Source organism: Oryzias latipes, chromosome 17 (assembly GCF_002234675.1).
Source record: "Oryzias latipes chromosome 17, ASM223467v1".
In the NCBI taxonomy this organism is placed as follows: Eukaryota; Metazoa; Chordata; class Actinopteri; order Beloniformes; family Adrianichthyidae; genus Oryzias; species Oryzias latipes.
The window spans coordinates 12208566-12227364 of NC_019875.2; the positions used below are offsets into that span (position 1 = coordinate 12208566).

General features: G+C 43.1%; 1 protein-coding gene across 1 annotated transcript; it reads right to left on the bottom strand.

The window, feature by feature from the left end:
- Positions 1-12979: 12979 nt before the first annotated feature.
- LOC101167093 (zinc finger protein 583) lies at positions 12980-18799 on the bottom strand. Its single transcript, XM_004084928.4, has 3 exons — positions 18521-18799; positions 17735-17926; positions 12980-14809 (listed from the first exon to the last, which is right to left on the bottom strand). Exons 1-3 carry the CDS (start codon positions 18750-18752, stop codon positions 13746-13748), a joined length of 1488 nt encoding a protein of 495 aa, XP_004084976.1. The 5' UTR covers positions 18753-18799; the 3' UTR covers positions 12980-13745.

Here is an 18799-nt window from a genome sequence, read left to right on the forward strand (position 1 = left end):
TTTGTTTTTCTTTGCAATGCATTGCTGGGACTGAGTTTACAAACTCCATTAGTAGTTGGACTCTAGTATATGAACAGAGACTTGTGTATATATATATAGATACATATGTAAAAATACGGTGGTGGTTGTGTGTTTTGTCGAATGAATAGTACCAGGGCGTGGTGAATATATAATACACCTGAACAAACCTCAAGTGGGACCTCTGAGTTGTCATTCTTTGTTTGATGTTTATGTTGCACGCACCTGTTTTTCTTAATTTAAGCAGTTAATATTTTGAATTGCTTTATTGTACTCTTTTCCAACATTAAGTTTAGAAAAGTTTGTTACAGAGTGGTGGCCAGTATGGGGACTGAACTGTGAGGCATTTCTTTAAATCGACAACCTCCAGTTGTTCTTGTTTTTTTTTTGCTGGGTGTGTGTTGACTCATAAACATGGCAGATCTTGGAGAGTCTGATTGTGGTGAAGGCATGAGTGCAACTCCAGGGAGAGACCCAAATGCCTTTGTTACTTTTAGAGAACCCTTATCTGAGGTTTCATCACTGCTTAGTGAACTGTATATTGTCGACAAAGAGAAAATATGTGAATCTAACGATGACAATGACGATGATAATGATGATGACGAAGATGAAGCACAAACCAATGAAGTGTCATGTCCAAACAGTGAAGTTCTGGAAATAAAAGGTGCCATAGCAGGCCTTAAAGAACAAGTAAATGGTCTGGAAGAAGATTTTAGAGCGTCCCTAGAAAGCGCTGTTAACAGAGAACAAAGTCTCAGAGATTATGTAGACCGAAATATTGAGAGTATGGAACTTCTTTTGAAAAACTCCTTAGATCGGTTGGAAAAGGGAGTAGTTGATTGTTTTAAGAGAAGGGATGAACTGTGGAAGAATGAGATTAGTCTTATAAAACGAACCAGTACTCCAAGCAATCCATCTTTTTTCTCTTATCCACCCCCGCATAACATAGAAAACACGCATTCTGTTAATGTGTCTGGGATTCCTGCTCTTATGTCCAAACCTCCTGTGCGCCTCGACTTCCCAACATTTGGTGAATCCTGTAACACCCCGGATGTCCTAGCCTTTGTGGAGCAAGTGGAGAATTTTTTGTCTCTGAGGCCTTTAACCGACGCCGAACTTCTTGCCACTTTGTCAACAGTCCTGAAGAAATCTGCTAAGAGCTGGTGGATGGCTGAGAAAGTAAAAATCCATAATTGGTCTGAGTTTAAAAGGTCCTTCTTAACAGCTTTCCTTCCAACTGACTATCTAACTGAGGTGGAGGACCAGCTACGAGATAAAGTTCAGACACCTGACCAGTGCTTGCGAGATTTTGTGTATGATTATCGAGCATTGTGCTTAAAATGGAAGTCTGACATGTCTGAAGCAGAGCTAGTGAGACGCATAATGAATAATTGCAATCCTGCTCTTGTTAGCTGTTTAAGGGGAACTGTGACCACAGTGGAACAGTTGGTGAAGGTGGGATCAATGGTGGAGCGTGACTGGGCCTCAAAGAGAGATTACTGGGCTAGAGTTAACAATCAGGCAACCCGGGATAAACCCAAGAAAAAACATACAAATAAAAGTAACTCATGCTCATTCAGTCATGATCAGGACTCTAGAGGAAGTCATCATATTGCCTTAGCCAAAGCTCAAACACCTCCCCTACTGGTGGTTCCGATTAGAACCAGAGAGCTTTCTGGGGAAGCTGTGCTGGATACCGGCAGTACGTACACTCTCATGCAGAAAGGTTTATGGCAGAGACTAGCAAGAACAGAAGACAATTTAAGCATTGAAGATCCCTTAACCTTTGTTTTGGCAGATGGCCAATCTCACACAGCCGAGGGGAAAATAACGCTCCCATACACCTGGCATGGAACCACATGGACTATAGAGACTCACATTATGGCCGATGCTGACTTGGCTTTCCCTTTGATTTTGGGACTGGACTTCCTTAACAAGACCAAAGTCAAAATTGATTTTGGGGAAAATACCTATGAGCTTTGTTTCCGCGAGAAACGGTATACACATCCATTTCTTCACAGAACTCCCGCTCGCCTGACGTGGACTCCCACCAACAAGCCTGTTAATTTGTATGTGGCTATGGATCCTTCGTGGTTTCCCTCCAGATCGCAACACCCCAATTCTTCTGAGGTTCGTGGAGCCCTTCTAAAAGAGCATCCACCACAGATGCAAGCATTTTTACAGGCATGGCCCTCCGTCTGTGCAGAAAAGCCGGGACGGACTAACGTCATCGAACACTACATACACACCACTGATGAGATCCCAGTGCGATCCAGAGCGTATCGAGTATCCCCGATGAAGAGAGACATCATTGGGGAACACTTAAGGCAGATGCTCGAGGATGATGTTATCCGACCATCTCAGTCAGCCTGGGCTTCCCCAGTGGTGTTGGTCAAAAAACCTGACGGGTCCTACAGATTCTGCATAGATTATAGGAGACTTAATGCAAAAACTCCACTAGATGCGTACCCAATGCCCATAATACACGACATTCTGGAGTCGTTGCATGGTGCAAGATGTTTTAGCTCACTGGATCTTCAGTCTGGCTACTGGCAGGTGGCTATGAATCCATCCCATAGAGCTAAGACAGCTGTCATTACTCCAATGGGTCTCTATGAATTCAATGTTATGCCATTTGGTTTGAGGAATGCAGGGGCTACCTTCCAACGGCTCATGGAGACGGTGTTGGGAGACTTAAAGGGGCGCATTTGTTTTGTGTATATAGATGACATTATTGTATATTTTCCTAATGCAGAGCAGCATCTCAAAGATCTTCAGGCCATTTTTGCAAGGTTGAAAGCTGCTAACCTTACGCTGAATCTGAAAAAGTGCCACTTTTTGAAAGATCAGCTCAGGTTCTTGGGACATATTGTCTCAGGCAAAGGAGTGGAGGTGGACGAAGAGAAGACCTCAGCCGTGACAAACTATCCCATCCCTCAAAACCTCAAGGCCCTTCAACGGTTTTTGGGGTTGGTGGGCTGGTATCATAAATTTGTGCCACATTTTGCAGATCTGGCCGCCCCATTAAACCACCTGAAGAGGAAGGGAGTACAGTGGGTGTGGACAGAGGACTGCCAAAGGAGCTTTGACCAGCTGAAAAGGGCACTAAAAACATCTCCTGTGCTGGCACAGCCCGATCTGTCCTTGCCTTTCCAAATACAAACAGATGCCAGTGATCTGGGGTTAGGTGCTGTCCTTACCCAGCAATCTCCAGAAGGGGAGAAGGTGATTGCCTATGCCTCACGTCTACTCCAAGGGGCAGAACGGCATTACTCCACCTCCGAAAAGGAGTGTCTAGCCGTTGTCTGGGCTGTGGAAAAGTGGAGGCATTACCTGGAAGGTGGCAGGTTCAGAGTCTTTACCGACCATAGTGCCTTATCATGGGCATTCAATACTCCCAAGACTTCTTCCAGATTAACACGATGGACACTGCGTTTACAACAGTTTACCTTTGATGTTCACTACCGGAAAGGTTGCATGAATGTGGTTCCTGACGCCCTTTCGAGAGCCATCGGGGATGATCCACCCTCTGTAGTGGCCTCTTATATCCCAGTCGATGCAACCACCTGTTCCTCTGGCTTGCCTCTCTCGCTGACTGACATCGCACGTGCACAAACTAAAGATCCCGAAGTCAGAGAGATGAGAAGCAAATCCGTGACCATCGGGCAGCAGAAGGGGCGCATAGGCTGGGAGATTCTACAGGACATCCTCTACCGGACCGTACCAACAAAGGGGGTAGGACTAAAATACCAGCTGGTGGTGCCCAAAGAGCAAATTAACAACTTTTTGCATTATTTCCACGACAATCCACTAGGGGCTCACCGAGGCCGACTTAAAACCCTGCTGCGGATCTTGGAGGTGGCTTGGTGGCCCTCAATTAGAAAAGATGTCTGGAGCCACATCAAATCATGCGCCATCTGTCAGCAGTACAAACCCGACAACCAGAAGCCGGCTGGATTCCTGCAAACCACCCAAGTGGAGGAGGCTGCTTACATGTTGGGTGTTGACTTTATGGGCCCGTTTCCTCGGAGCAGGAAAGGCAACAACTATCTCTTGGTCGTAGTGGATTATTACACCAAGTGGGTAGAGCTGTTTCCGATAAGAGACAGTAAGACACCTCGTCTCTGTCAGATTCTACGAGATGAGATCTTTACTAGGTGGGGGGTACCGAAATATCTGGTATCAGACCGTGGTCCGCAGTTTACCAGCCAACTCATTTCCGACCTCTGCCAGAAGTGGGGTGTCATACACAAGATGACCACCAGCTACCACCCGCAGACTAACTTGACAGAACGGGTGAATCGCACATTAAAAACAATGATGTCATCATATGTAGGAAGTCGACACGAGGAGTGGGATAAGTGGCTGTCGGAGTTTCGGTTCGCGATAAACAACACGCAGCATGAGAGCACTGGCCGGACTCCAGCTGAACTGGCATTGGGTCGATCTCTGAAGGGACCACTGGAGAGACTGATACACCAAAAGCCAGCACTGGATCCCCAACAGCCTCAGTATTCTCTACTTGAACGTCAACATCAGATAGCACAGGAGGTGAGGCAAAGAGTGGGAATGTTCAAACACAGACAAGCCAGATACTACAATACCCATCGGAGATATGCGCAGTTTCACGTGGGAGATCTGGTCTGGGTTAGAGCACATCCGCAGTCTAAGGCCTCTGATAAATTCTCGTCAAAGCTAGCGCCGCGATGGTCCGGTCCAGCTACCGTGACGAAAATTCTGGGTCCCGTGAATTATAGGCTGAAATGGCAGGAACCAGATAGACTTGATACAGTCCATGTGAGTAACATTAAACCCTATTTTGGGCAGTTGTCCCCTTCACCTCCGGCTGGGGGGGGGGGGTCTGTGACGTTGCCACAAATAGCATGCTGAGCACTGTTTTATGTATTTTGTTATGAATCCCTGCAGGGGCAGAATACTTGCTTATGCTGCTAATGTACTTTATCTGGACAGAGCTTTATGTTTTGGGACTTTTATGAATGGACTTTTGTGAATGAGGAAAAGCAGCATGCCCCTTTAAGAAGAGGCGGATCTACGAGAGGGAGGCGGCCAATGACGCAAAGGCAGCGAGGGCAAACAGCTGATGCTTTAAAAAAAGAGACCAGGGGCCTGTTTCACAAAGGAGGTTCAACCAACTCTGAGGTCAAACCTGAACTCTGAGTTGGTCAATCGAGAGATTGACAACTCTGAGTTTTCAGTTTCAGAGCAGCTGATCCGCGTTAGATCAATCAACTCTGAGTGGACTGATTCGGAGGTGAGCGTGCGCACCGCGTCTATAAGAAGCCATTATCAATGGAGCGCAGATATCACGAGTCACCATGGCAACCGTGAAAAAAAGAGGTCTGCGTATTTTTCGCCAGCTGAACTTGACGTGCTGCTGCAGAGTTGCAGTGAATATGAGAACATATTCCAGAAGAAAAGCAACACCGCTGCATCTGCAAAACAGAGACAGTTAGCGTGGAAAACATAGCTGCTCAAGTTAATGCCTAAGTTTGCATTTAAATCATTGTTATAAATATTGACTGTAATAACTTTTTAAATAGCGTAAGGTGTGAAATAAAAAATGGCTATATTTAGGTGTACTTTTGAAGTGTTATTCCTGGTGTAATTGCATGAAATGCTGCATAGTGTTCAGAACCAATCTGGGGGAAAATGCATTTAACGTCGGTAATGTTTAGAGGACTTTTTTGTTAACCTTCCCCTCTAGCAAACGTTGGTCATTTTAATATTAATACATGCAATTGTGTTTTTAAAAGTGAACTTTTGTCTACTGTTGAACCTTTCGCTGCGCAAAGACTTCCTTCTTTTCTCTCGTCTTTCCGACCGTGCGTGGTCAGAAGCGCAGGGGAGATTTCCTTCAGGGCCGAAGGGAATTCTCCTTCGGGGTTCACTTCCCGTTGGAAACCCTCAACCTCCAGAGCGGAATAAGAATGACTCCAAAACAGTTATTCTGGGAATGACACCTTCTCCGTCCTCCTCATCCGTGCTCACCCCCCCCCCCCCCCCCCTCTGCACCTGCAATCGCCCCTCCCCTTGTCTCTCGTGGATTGCACCCCGCTCAGCACACACACACTGCAACACTACCCCTGTATTGATCAAGTGGTATAGGTTTATATGGGATTAAGAAAGTAAGCAGTGCTAGAAAATTGTGTTTCCAAAAAGTAATTGTTACATTAATCTAATTCAATGTCCCTGATTTCATTCTCACGTAGATGCAATCCTGCAGGAATTAAAAGAACATGGCAGCAGCTAAAAATGAAGTATAAAAACATAATTCAATCAGGTCAAATGTGAGCATGTCATGGATGTAGGCTTTGTTGACAATATTTGACATATGAAACATCTACATAGCAAGACCTAATGTTGTTTTCATTGTATATGTAATTGACTGCAACGAAAAACGGTAACGCTCAAACAAAAACGTATGGGGAAATGACAAAACATCGAGTCGAGGTCTCAAAATCCTCGTACGACGTAAATGTAATTCTCTACGAATTAATGCAGCCTCCTCGTCTATTGGGTAATCCAAAAAAGGACAAGCCATTCTTGTCACTTAGATCGCGTGACGGAAATGTGGGCAATGAAGGTTGAAGCGAAATATAGTGCTTCGTCTTTAAAAAGGGGAGGGGACCGGCAGAAACTTCGAGTTTGGAGAATAAAACCTGCTCCCGACCAGGTTAGGTTCACAGCATAAGTAACCATGGATACTGACTCCGAGTAAAAGTTAACTCTCTTTCAGAAACGGGTTTGACTTACTCTGCTTTCTCTGGTTTGACAAACCTCCGATTCTGAAACGGAAAACCCAGGGTTTCCCTGATTTCCGGGTTTATGAACTCAGAGTTTACACTTAACCTCCTTTGTGAAACAGGCCCCGGGAGCGCGAGAGAGAAACACAACGGATGGGCCGTGTCTGAGAAACTGCGTCGAATGTCCCAGAGCCGCTCCGTTTTCATGCTCCACACACTGGATTATACTCCCCACTTCCTGGAGGGCGGATTATTGCGTGGAACTTCCTCATCATGAAATCTACACGTCATAGATCTGGAAAACGCCGGTGAGATCGAGCCTTTTTTGTTTTTGTTTGCAATGCATTGCTGGGACTGAGTTTACAAACTCCATTAGTAGTTGGACTCTAGTATATGAACAGAGACTTGTGTATATATATATAGATACATATGTAAAAATACGGTGGTGGTTGTGTGTTTTGTCGAATGAATAGTACCAGGGCGTGGTGAATATATAATACACCTGAACAAACCTCAAGTGGGACCTCTGAGTTGTCATTCTTTGTTTGATGTTTATGTTGCACGCACCTGTTTTTCTTAATTTAAGCAGTTAATATTTTGAATTGCTTTATTGTACTCTTTTCCAACATTAAGTTTAGAAAAGTTTGTTACACAACCTTGGACAATCGACAGATTATGGACCCTTTTTATTTTTCCCTCACAGCATTACTTTATTATTAAAAAAACAAAGAAAAAAATAAAAAAAATACAAAATAAAAAAATAAAAAAGTAAAACAAATGATTAATCACTTATTGAAAATGGTTAAATTGATCGACATTTAATGAATATTACTTCACTTGCTCCAAAAAATTGATGAATTGATTCAAAAATCTTTACTAATGTAACATAATTTTGCATGTTTTAACTTTTGATGCTTGATGAAATTTTGCTATGAAAATCTCTGAAACAGTGTTGTGTATTTTACTGATATAGTATTATTTTTTAATCATATGAATGACTTTTATAAGTAACATAATCTGCATATTTTTTATATAACTGATCTGCATTTACCATGTTGATTTCTAAAATAGTTATTTTTACATTACAATTAAGCAATTCATCTTTGTCATGTGCTTTATTGTTATTTCAAGATTCTTAATTCTGTCTGATAAAAGCTAGGAACCGGATATTGATAAATCATGTAATAAAATGGTTACAGTATAACAGGGTGGGATTATATAAATTCGCTTCCTTCCACTCCCTTTCAAGCAATATTTATTAGTATGTCTAATTATCCTAAGTTTGATTAGTTATTGTATGAATGTATAACTGATGATTGTATTGCTTTTGTGTATTATTTCTATTTGATTGCTTGAAATAAACCATTTCAAATCAAAAACAATCACTGCAATGAAACGGTTTCTGTATTTGTAAATGAGCCTTCTGCACCTGTCCACAAGTATTTTGGCCCACTCCTCATGAGCAAACTGCTCCAGTTATCTCAGGTTTGACGGGTGTCTTCTCCAAATGGCATGTTTCAGCTCCTTCCACAGATGTTCAATGGGATTCAGATCTGGGCTCATAGAATCCACTTCAGAATAGTCCAACGCTTTTCTCTTAGCCATTCTTGGGGGTTTCTGGCTGTGTGTTTTGGATCGATGTCCTGTTGGAAGACCCATGACCTGCGACTGAGACCAAGCTTTCTGACACTAGGCAGCACATTTATATCCAGAATGCCTTGATAATCTTGAGATTTCATTTTACCTTGCACAACTTGAAGACACCCTGTGCCGGATGCAGCAAAGCAGCCCCAAAACAGAACTGAGCCTCCTCCATGTTTCACAGTAGGGACAGTGTTCTTTTGGTTGTATGCTTCATTTTTGAGTCTACCACCATAGAGCTGATGTGCCTTACCAAAATGCTCCAGTTTTGTCTCATCTGTCCAAAGGACATTTTCCCAGAAGCTTTGTGGCTTGTCAACATGCATTTTTGCTAATTCCAGTCTGGCTTTTTTATGATTTCCTTTCAACAGTGGTTTCCTCCTTGGTCGTCTCCCACGAAGTCTACTCTGGTTCAAACAACGACGAATGGTGCGATCTGACACTGATGTACCTTGATCTAAGAGTTCACCTTTAATGTCTTTGGAGGTTGTTCTGGGCTCTTTGGATACAGTTCCAACTATCCGTCTCCTCAATTTTCCTCTTCCAGCCATGTCCAGGGAGGTTGGCTACTGTCCCGTGGGTCTTAAACTTCTGAATAGTGTGTGCCACTGTCATCACAGGAACTTCAAGCTGCTTAGAGATGGTTTTATAGCCTTTACCTTTACCATGTTTGTCTATAATTTTGTTTCTAATGTCCTGGGACAATTCTGTCTTTCACTTTCTGTTGTCCATGTTCAGTGTGGTACACACCTTTTCACCAAACAGTAACGTGACTATTATACTCGGTATAAATAGGCAGATTGACTGATTATGGGTTTGAAAACAGCTGTGATGTCAATTAAAGGACAAACCTTAGTTCATCATGACCCCCTGGGCGATTTGTTCTCAGTCTTTTATGGAGGTACCATCATTTTTGTCCAGCCCTGTTTCATTAGTTTGTTTTTTTAATTAATTCTGTTAATCAACAACTCAAAAGTAATGGCTGATTTTGATTATTTAATTTTCAATAATTTTTAATTTATTGTTACTTTTGAGCGTTTCAAGTCATTTCAGTGAGCATTGTGGACTTTCTTTCTTTAACTGCGGGGTACCAACAATTTTGTCCACCACTGTATTTGCCTTTATAAAGTCCCAACCAATCATCTTTTGATCTGACGTAAAAGTGTTCCCAGTGGTCTTTTAATTATGATAATGCCCTTTTTTAGCCAAAATAAAAATAAGAAAACTGTGTCGTTTTCTAAGATAAAGTGTGTGACCAACAGAGTGGCCAGAGATTATTAGAAACTTGCCTCTAAATTGTAGGTGGGACCGTTGGCGTGGAGTAAGCTTCTGTTTATTTCCCATCATGCCTTTGATTACACTCTCATTTATCGCTTTAATCAAAGTCCTTTTAAAATAATGTGACAAATTCGCAACGGTAACACCAGGTTCATAATATTTTCCACATTGTAGAAGAGAAGGTGGAATTGTAAGAACAGAAACCCAAATTCACAAAGGTGTTTCAAAGGAAAAAAGTTTTTTTTTTTGTCCTTGCTGAAAGTAATCCCATTTGTACAAACATCATAGATTTATGATGTTTCTTTTTCTGTCAGTATCAGCTGAACTGAAACAGTGCCACACTTTTCCCCACTTTAATGGAGCTTCTGTTCCTCCACCAGAGGGTGACATTGTGAAGTGGGAGGGGCTCTCCTTCAGCTCTGCACTCAACATTTAGTCAATAAGAAGTGGTGCTCTGAAGAGAACAATTGTCAGAGTGAATGTTGAACATCAGCTAGTTTCTCTTGTTGATTGAAACCTTGTTGTACAGATGGAACATTGGCTGTGGATTCTTCTTGCTGCTCTTTTCTTTGGTAAGACACAAAGATCAGCATGTTTCTTCTTCAAACACTTCAACACATTACTGAGCTGTACATTAAGAGCTGTTAAAGATGCTGATTGTTGTCCTTTAATCAATCATCTTTATTGATTCATCTCTTCCTCTGCATGTTCTGTTCTTCCTCAGAGTGTAAAGGAGAAGACAAAGTGATCCAACCAGGAAGAGAAGTCATTGCTGCTGAAGGAGACTCTCTCACACTCAACTGTACCTTTGAGACCATTGACAAATCTGCATATTTGTTCTGGTACAAACAAGAAGTGAACAGTTATCCAAAGTACATATTGAAGCGTGACACCTATGGAACAAATGAAAATGCTCCAGAGTTCAAGAAAGACAGATTTGATGCTGAACTCAAAGACAAATCAGTTCATCTGCAGATCTCCTCTGCTGCAGTGACATACTCTGCTGTGTACTACTGTGTTCTGCGGCCCACAGTGACAGGAAACAGCAAAACTCTGTACAAAAACCCGCAGTCAACACAATACTCCACGTTATCCACTAGAGGGTGCTCTAAATGTAATCTTTATCCCCATTGTGAACTCATGATTTCATTGACCTCCAAAGCTTTCATGTTGTAGGAGAGGTTCGAGAAAACACTCGAAACTAAATAAAGCTGTAGAGAAAAGTAAAACATTGATTAAAAATCAGTGTCTGTGTACTAAAAAGCTAGTTTACAAGGTGAAAAAGAAAATTGTCTTGATGCTGACGCAAACACTTTGTGATAGAAAGGCTGTCCGAAGAGCCACAAAGAAAACTAAAGCACAACAGTAAACACTTTTTCTACAGAGAAGCTCATTGGAGTACTGTGATGTTCATGAAGTCAGGATCTGAAAATGCCAGACTCATCTGAAGAAAAGAAAACTATCTCAGAGTAATCTCAGAGATCTATGAATAGAATAAAAGATCAAAGTTTATTTGTCTCAGGGAGGAACTTAACAGAAAAGACAAGAGAACTTCTAAAGGCTTCAAGTTTTCATCAATGAAGAACATCGCACCTTTAGGCAGACTGTTAACCAGCAGAAAGAGGAGAAAGAAGAGGAATAACAAATGAAAAAGCAGATGGAGATATTGAGGGAGGAGCTGAGCTGTTAGTGAACTATAGAAGAGACACAAACTTCCACTTTCAACACAGTTCAACACACAAAAGCCAAACATCAGCTTCATCCAACATGCTGTCTGTGCAGACATCTGTGTTCACTCTGCTGCTTCTAGTCATTGGAACAGGTTGATGGGATTCTTTCAAAGATCCATTTCAGCATTTGATGTTTGTCCATCACTGATCTGACTTCTCTCTTCCTTTAGATGTCAGCTGTGAAGAACTCACTGCAGTCAAGAAGGAAGAGTCCACTTTGGAAGGAACATCTGTCACTCTGTCCTACAAATATCCCAAACTATCAACGAGTGATTATTTCTTCTGGTATCGACAGTTTCAAGCAAAACCTCCAGAGTTCTTCTTCTCTCACTTGGGATCAAAAGCAACATTACAGAGTTTGGATCCTAGATTTTCTCATGAAGTGAAAGATGATGATAAACTGATAAATCTGCAGATCTCCTCTGCTGCAGTGACAGACTCTGCTGTGTACTACTGTGCTGTGAGGCCCACAGTGACAGGAAACAACAAAACTCTGTACAAAAACCTGCAACAACACAATACTACACAACTTCCACTAGAGGGCGTCCCACACTGTGAAAGCACTGATTGTTGAGTCAGTAAACTGAAGACAAAATCAATAGAGAAATGAAGCAGTTAAGATCAGAGACAGAGCTGCTGTGGAAGAACTAAACTCTTTGATTGGTTGAGATAAACTGAAAAAGAGCTCACTGGCCCCGCCCACTGAACTTCACATCATCCAGTGACATTATTTCTTCCTTATAGAGCTACAGTGGAAGAACAGAGTTCATCTGCTGTCTGTGTGGCTTCAAGAACTCCAAAGACATGTTGCTTTACCTCTTTTTGCTTCTATCTCACATTCTAGGTGAGTTTAAGAACAGAAATTCAAGTTTGCTTGAAGCTGCTGCATCAACTCATCATCTCATTCATCTAATGGCTTCTTTTTATCCACTTTTTCCAGGACTCACAGCTGGAGACTCAATCTCTCCTGATCAAGATCAACTTACAGGAACTGAAGGAAAATCGGTTTCAATCAAATGTAACTATCAGACAGATTACAGCACTCCTATGCTTTATTGGTACAAACATGATTCTGACCTTCAGGCTCCTCGGTTTATTCTACGGAAAGGAGCAAAAAGCTCCAGCCACATAGAACTTATTCCAGATAAACGATATGAATCCAGAACAACAGACACATCAACTGAATTGACCATCAGAGAGTTAACCCTGGCAGACACAGCTCTCTACTACTGTGCTATAGACACACAGTGATCCAAAGTGTAGAAGAGGCTGTACAAAAACCTGAAGACAGATATGGGACTACTCTTCAAAGAGGAGGGAAGTGGTTTTCAAAGCACAGCTTCATATCAGATGGATTCTGTTCATTCCTGTTTGATCAGAGTCTCTGTGGTTACAGCTGCTAATGAAACACTGTGGGAGGATTCACATGAGCAGATGAGCCACATCAACTAAACGACAACATAAAGGTTCAAAAACTCACAGTTCATCAACACAGACTTTGATATAGATTAGTTTCTGTTCTGATGATGAAGAAAGGTAAGACTTGGAAAGAATGTAAACATTTTTATTTGTGTTTATCACATAAATTCATATAAAACATAAACCAGGAAACCTTTACGTTTGGTAGCAATCCTAAAACCCAAAGCATGAAATGAAAAGTGTTGAAATCCTTCAAAGTTTTGGATGTCTTCTTGAGTACATCTATACAACCGTAACCCTTGTCCTATCCTAGGCACGTTAACATTGGGAGTTGGGTCATCTAGACCCACTAGACAGTGCTCTGAACCTTTTTTCTTCAATGATTTGTGATCTTCACTGGTGTCCATGGATTACATGAAATCTTTCCACCTTTATCCACCTTTGTCATGGTAGGAATAACACATCAATGTAAGGGTGGGGTCATCTAAGATAGCACAAGGGTTAAAAACTCCAGATGTTCTGGTTGGTATCTTTCTATGGCAGATCTTTCAAAGAACTATCAGAATTAAACCAATTTCTCCTACAATTTTGGTGAAATTTAACGACCACACCTTCCTGCTTCCCTGGAGGTTCATCAGGTGATTCCACTGGAGTGCTCATTTTTAGGAATATAAAGGGACGTGAGGACAAATCCAGCGACTTTCTTCCAGCTGCCTGAAGGTCCTGGGAGCCACGGCAGCAGCTCCTGAAACCGCCGCTTTCAGATCTTCACAGCGACGGTCATGAGTCTCATACGCAGAAGGACCATGTTCAGCCTGGCTTCACAAGCTGCTCTGCTATTATTCTGACGTAAAAGAGAAGCAACAGGGAAGAAGACCACGCCCACATCTCGGTGTTACCGGTTGCACAGAGTCTCCTCCCCCTTGTGCAGCATCATGTGGCTCCACAGGTGTTCGTTGCGGCTGAACGTCTTCAGACACACGGAGCAGATGAAGGGCTTCTCGCCCGTGTGGACTTTCTTGTGGCGCGTCAAGTTGCTGCGGTTGATGAAACCCCTCCCACAGGTGTCGCACAGAAAGGGTTTCTCGCCCGTGTGCGTCCTGGCGTGAGCCGTCAGGTGAGTCTTCTTGATGAACCTCTTCTTGCAGACTTTGCACGAGTAGGGCTTTTTCCTGCTGTGGTTCCTCATGTGCCGGCTCAGCTGGCCGTCCTCGCTGAAGGTTTTGGTGCAGAGCCTGCAGGGGAACTGCCTCTCGTCCGTGTGCACCTTCATGTGGCGCAGCAAATCCCCCCTCTGGATGAAACTCCTCTCACACAGGTGACATGGGAAGGGCCTCTCGCCCGTGTGAGCCATCATGTGGCGCCCCAGGTCACTCTGCTGACGGCATCGCTTTCCGCAGATTTGGCAGAAAAACGGCTTTTCGCCCGTGTGGATTCTCATGTGGACCTTCAGGACGGAAACGCTTCGGAAACATTTCCTGCACACCTCACAGAAGTTTGACTTCTCACCTGGCTGTCTATGCATTTCTGTAACATCTGAGAGTCTTCTCAGAGTGGAAGGAGGAGACCCGATCCTGCTGGGACTCCTCCATGCTGACCTCTCACCTGCATCCGTCTCTGACAGAGGAGACTCTTCTGCATTTATGTTCCAACAGACACTACTTCTCCATCTTTCTGCAGCTTCAGTCGATTCATAGTCTTCCAGCTTGACTTGCTGTGGATCTCGGCTCTCAGAGAGCAGCAGCTGCTCAGAAGTTGGTTCTGCTGCATGAAGGCTTCTTTCCTCAGAGGATGACGGGAATATAAAGGTTTCAGATTCCGGCTTCAGTTCAGGCTGAACCCCTTCCTCTTCTGTGTAGAGCTCTTCCTGCTCCTCTTTGATGTGTGGAGACTTAGAGAGATGCTCCTCAGAAAGAAGCTCCTCCTCCTCCTCCTTACAAACAGGAAGCTGCTGGAGATCTGCAGGAACAAACAGACACAAGATTGAATGAGTTTGGAGAAATGATAGCTCTTCTATTTGGAAATTTGTGAGAGGGACAAGCCATCACTAAAAATGAGCAGGACCCCCAACAATGTCAAACAGACAATAGCAGCACCTGGACACCTTCATCTCTGAAACCAGGATCTGTCAAGGACTGATCTGGACCAGAATCTTGATGAGTCTGGAGTCACACGGAGGGTCCAGGATGTTAGAGATCACAAAGAAGTCTTTTGACAAGTTTATGCATTACCTTTAAAGTATCACTGTGATCCTCTTTTGATCTATTTTTATAACGTTCCCAGTGGTCTTGTAATTATGATTAAGCCATTTTTAGCAAAATGTAAAAATAACTGCGTGTTCTAAGACATAGTTTCTACAGAGGGGAAGGATTTACATCAGAGTTGTGGGCGTGACCATTAGTGCAGAATAAGCCCGCCTCCACTTCCTGTCATCCATCTGTTAACACTGCCCCCCTGGATGGCTTACAGCCCCTCACACCCCCAACCTAACATTACTGGTGCAATAAAAATGGGGAGCAGTTTTGGCGTCATCCAGCTGTTCAGATTACAGCCAGATGTCAGTTCAGGCGAGATAAAACAAATACGTATACGGATCTATTTGTCTGGAAGTGGATGCATCAGAATGGAGGGAGCTTGTGGCCCACCCAGTGTATTTTCTACGTCAAACAAATAATCTCTTTTTTTTTTTAAACAGCATGTAGTCGTCTGCTCCTGATTCACAAAATTTGAATAACAAAATGAATTTTTAAGCTTTATTTTCTTGATATTTGCAGCTGGAAAGCTCAGTTGGGATAGTCACACAGGAAAGCTGGGTTCCTGCCTATCTGGGTCTCCCTGGGTTTTAAAAATACAGGGTTGTCAGGGAAAAATCTCTGCCAAACTATCTGTGCCAATCATGAAAAACTGATTCACTGTGGCGACCCCTAACAGGTTAAGCCAAAAGATAAAAAAAAAACATTTCCTTTATCATCATAAAACATCATTAAAAACACAATTTTCCTTGGAGTGGGTCTTTAAACATCCTTCTTGAGTGGTACGTTTTTAAAGTGGAGTCTGTTAAATTTTAAAGCTTAGATCAGGGGTGAGCAAACTATTGCCCTGGGGCCAAATGCGTCCCTGAAAATCATTTAATCTGGCCCGCCAAACTGTAATGTTAATCTGCATTCATGTGTTGTTAGAAGATTTGTTGTTTTTCTGACATTCATGTATGTTTTCCTAGTCAGACGGTCATTTTTCTGATCATTCCAACACTGCATGAACACAGCATTTCTCTAATTTTGCGTTTTTCCCTAATGGGACATCAACTTATAGGTGCAAATGGTACTAAAATGAGAAAAAAAGTCAGTTTGGAAAATAAAAACTCAAAAATGTTCTGCATTGAAGTATATATGAGAAGTTTCGACCAAAATTAAAGCATGTTTTTGTCCATCTGCTCCTGGTCCAACCCTTCTGTCAAAAGGTTTGGCCACCCCTGGCTTAGATGGTCAAGTTAGCAACCCCCCACCCAGCAGAAGAGTGTGTGGGGGACAGTCAGGTTTAAACCAAAAGATGTACCCCTTCTCTCTGAGACTCCCACTGAAAAAGAATCCCTGCTCATCAGAATGAGACAACATCCGGTCCCTTCATAGATGCAGCAGCTTCCATTTTTAGAAAAAGCAGAGTTGAGAGCAGGAAGCAGGAAGGAAATGCTCATGATAATGCAGCCTGATGGTCTCTGCCCAACAGCTGCTGTGTCCACAGCCAGAGACTTCTTCTGGACTGAGCCCCAGAACCAGACCAAAGCCTTCTCCATCCTCTGTCAACACTGAGGTACCGTTTGTCTCAGGTCTGACGGGACCAGAACAAACTGCAGCAGAACACCTGAGCAGCCATGAGTGACCTTCACTGTCCCGTCTCTCCTGGTGTCTGCAACACTGGAGCCTGGTATGTTCAGAGATGAGACCAGATTTGTTTTTTTGTAGCATATGATCAAAGTGAGCAGAAGGTAGAGAACACTCTGCTGAATGCTGCACTGAGAGAGAAACATCTTTTAGGGGTGGCAGTATGATGGTTTGGGGCAACATCTCCCCCACTGGAGAAAAACAGCCTCATCATCAATCTACATGTCGAGAGATACCAACCGGTGATAATCCCAGGCCTGCAATGCTGTCCCTGTTAAAGACCAACAGTCCGCTCAGCTTTGCCGCGAAACTACGGACACACCAGACATGAGACACACAATCAAGAATGTGGTGTTCACACTGGACGAGCAGGAAGGGCCTTTTACTGTATACTAGCAGATGTTCGCCACCTACAGTTGAAAGAGGCTTGGTGTAAAATATCAAAGCTTTGTTTTGTACGTAGAGCCTGAAAAAAGTCGTAGAAACTTGAGTGATGACGCGTTAATGTTAGAGTTTAGAATGCGGAAGCCCGAAACATGCATCAACGTGAGTTAACAAATATTGATAGTGGCCGCTTGAAGGTGCAACGCCGGAGTGAACGTAGCTTCTGAGGTACGCGAGGAAGAGAAAACTTCATGATGGTTACTTTAAGTGTGAACCATAAACCCTTAAACACTTTACTGTTTTTACACTTTACCCTCAGAGACTGAACTTTACTCCAAAAGCCTTTTCAGGCCATTCAGTGGAACATTTCCTGTGCATGAATGACCTGTACACACAGTTTGAAATGGTTAGATGTCAGAATTTGAAGATGTTTGACCGTTAGACTGTTCTTGTATTTTTTCATATTTGCAATCGCACAATAAATTCATGCTTCATCCACAGCATCTTCACAGTTTTTCTTCAAGCTGCTGAAAATTCCCCCAAGAACTTCATGCCGATCTTCAATAAAGTTCAAACATGGCTCACGTTCATGTTGTCATTCATTCAGACCTTTACAGACCTGCTCTGTGAAGCTCCAGTTCTGGTTCCCAGATGTTCTCCAGCAAGCAGCTCATCTCCTCTTCCTCCTGCTGTTCTGGGACCTGTGGAGGTTCTGCTTCCTTCTGGTTCTGGCTGCAGCTCCTCTCCTGGTTAAAGAGTTGCTGGTCAGCGACAGTCGGTTTCTGCTTCCACGTGTGTTTCTGTTGGAGGTCTGCAGCAGAAACACAACATTCAGCTTCAAAGGAGAAGAAATAATCCACATTCGGATCTGTGGACAGAAAGATTCATCAACGTCTACACAGAATGGATGTTTTTTATTTTAAAGAATCCACAAAAGCAAACATGGAAGGCAGTCTAGTCTGTGTCATCACAGAGAGGCTTCATCTGGACAGAGCATGCTGTCTGCTCATGTTTATCTGTTTCCATGGAGACGCACTCAAAATGATATGAGTGGATGTTTATCAGGAACCACAACTGATTCTTTTCCTGCATCACTACAGCTCAAAGGCTCATTTCAGAAACAGAAGAATAGAGATGTTTTGTTCTCTTTCACAGATAGAGTCAAAGACAGGAGCCATACTCTGACACAAAAACAAATTATCGATGGTCAATGATTGGTAATCGGTTAGGGGTGGACCATCTTCGTCATGAACGATCTATGTCCGTCCAGAGCTCTGCTGCTTGACTTTTTTTCCATGAAGTCCACAAACAAGGCAGAAAATTAAATGAATGAAAAACCACGGAGGTGCGGACTCGAGAATGGCAGCGATCTAGTACAACCTGATGTAATGCCTCCCATCCATACCTGCTCTGTTTGTGCTTCTTTTCCAGCTGTAATCCAGCAGTCTGCGCTGACGATCCATCTCTTCCTCATACTGGATGATGGTTTTCTCAAACTGTCTGAAGATTTCTTCAGCAGCAGCAGTGAGTCGCTCGCTGATAAACTCTCTCAGAGACTGAACTGAAGACATCGCTGCTGCAGCTGCAACTCTATTCAGCGGAGAATCCACAACACAGCAGCCTGCAGGCTCACACATGCTAAGCTAAGAAAACTAATGCTAACATACTTTCCGGATGAAACAAA

Bases quoted from the DNA above. Each gene is read 5' to 3' on its own strand.
- LOC101167093 (XM_004084928.4), bottom strand. From the start codon at position 18,752: ATGTGTGAGCCTGCAGGCTGCTGTGTTGTGGATTCTCCGCTGAATAGA. The intron at 17,927-18,520 runs GTATGGATGGGA...TTTCTGCTGCAG, and splicing joins AAGAAGCACAAACAGAGCAG to ACCTCCAACAGAAACACACG. The intron at 14,810-17,734 runs GTCTGTAAAGGT...TTGTTCCTGCAG, and splicing joins ACTGGAGCTTCACAGAGCAG to ATCTCCAGCAGCTTCCTGTT.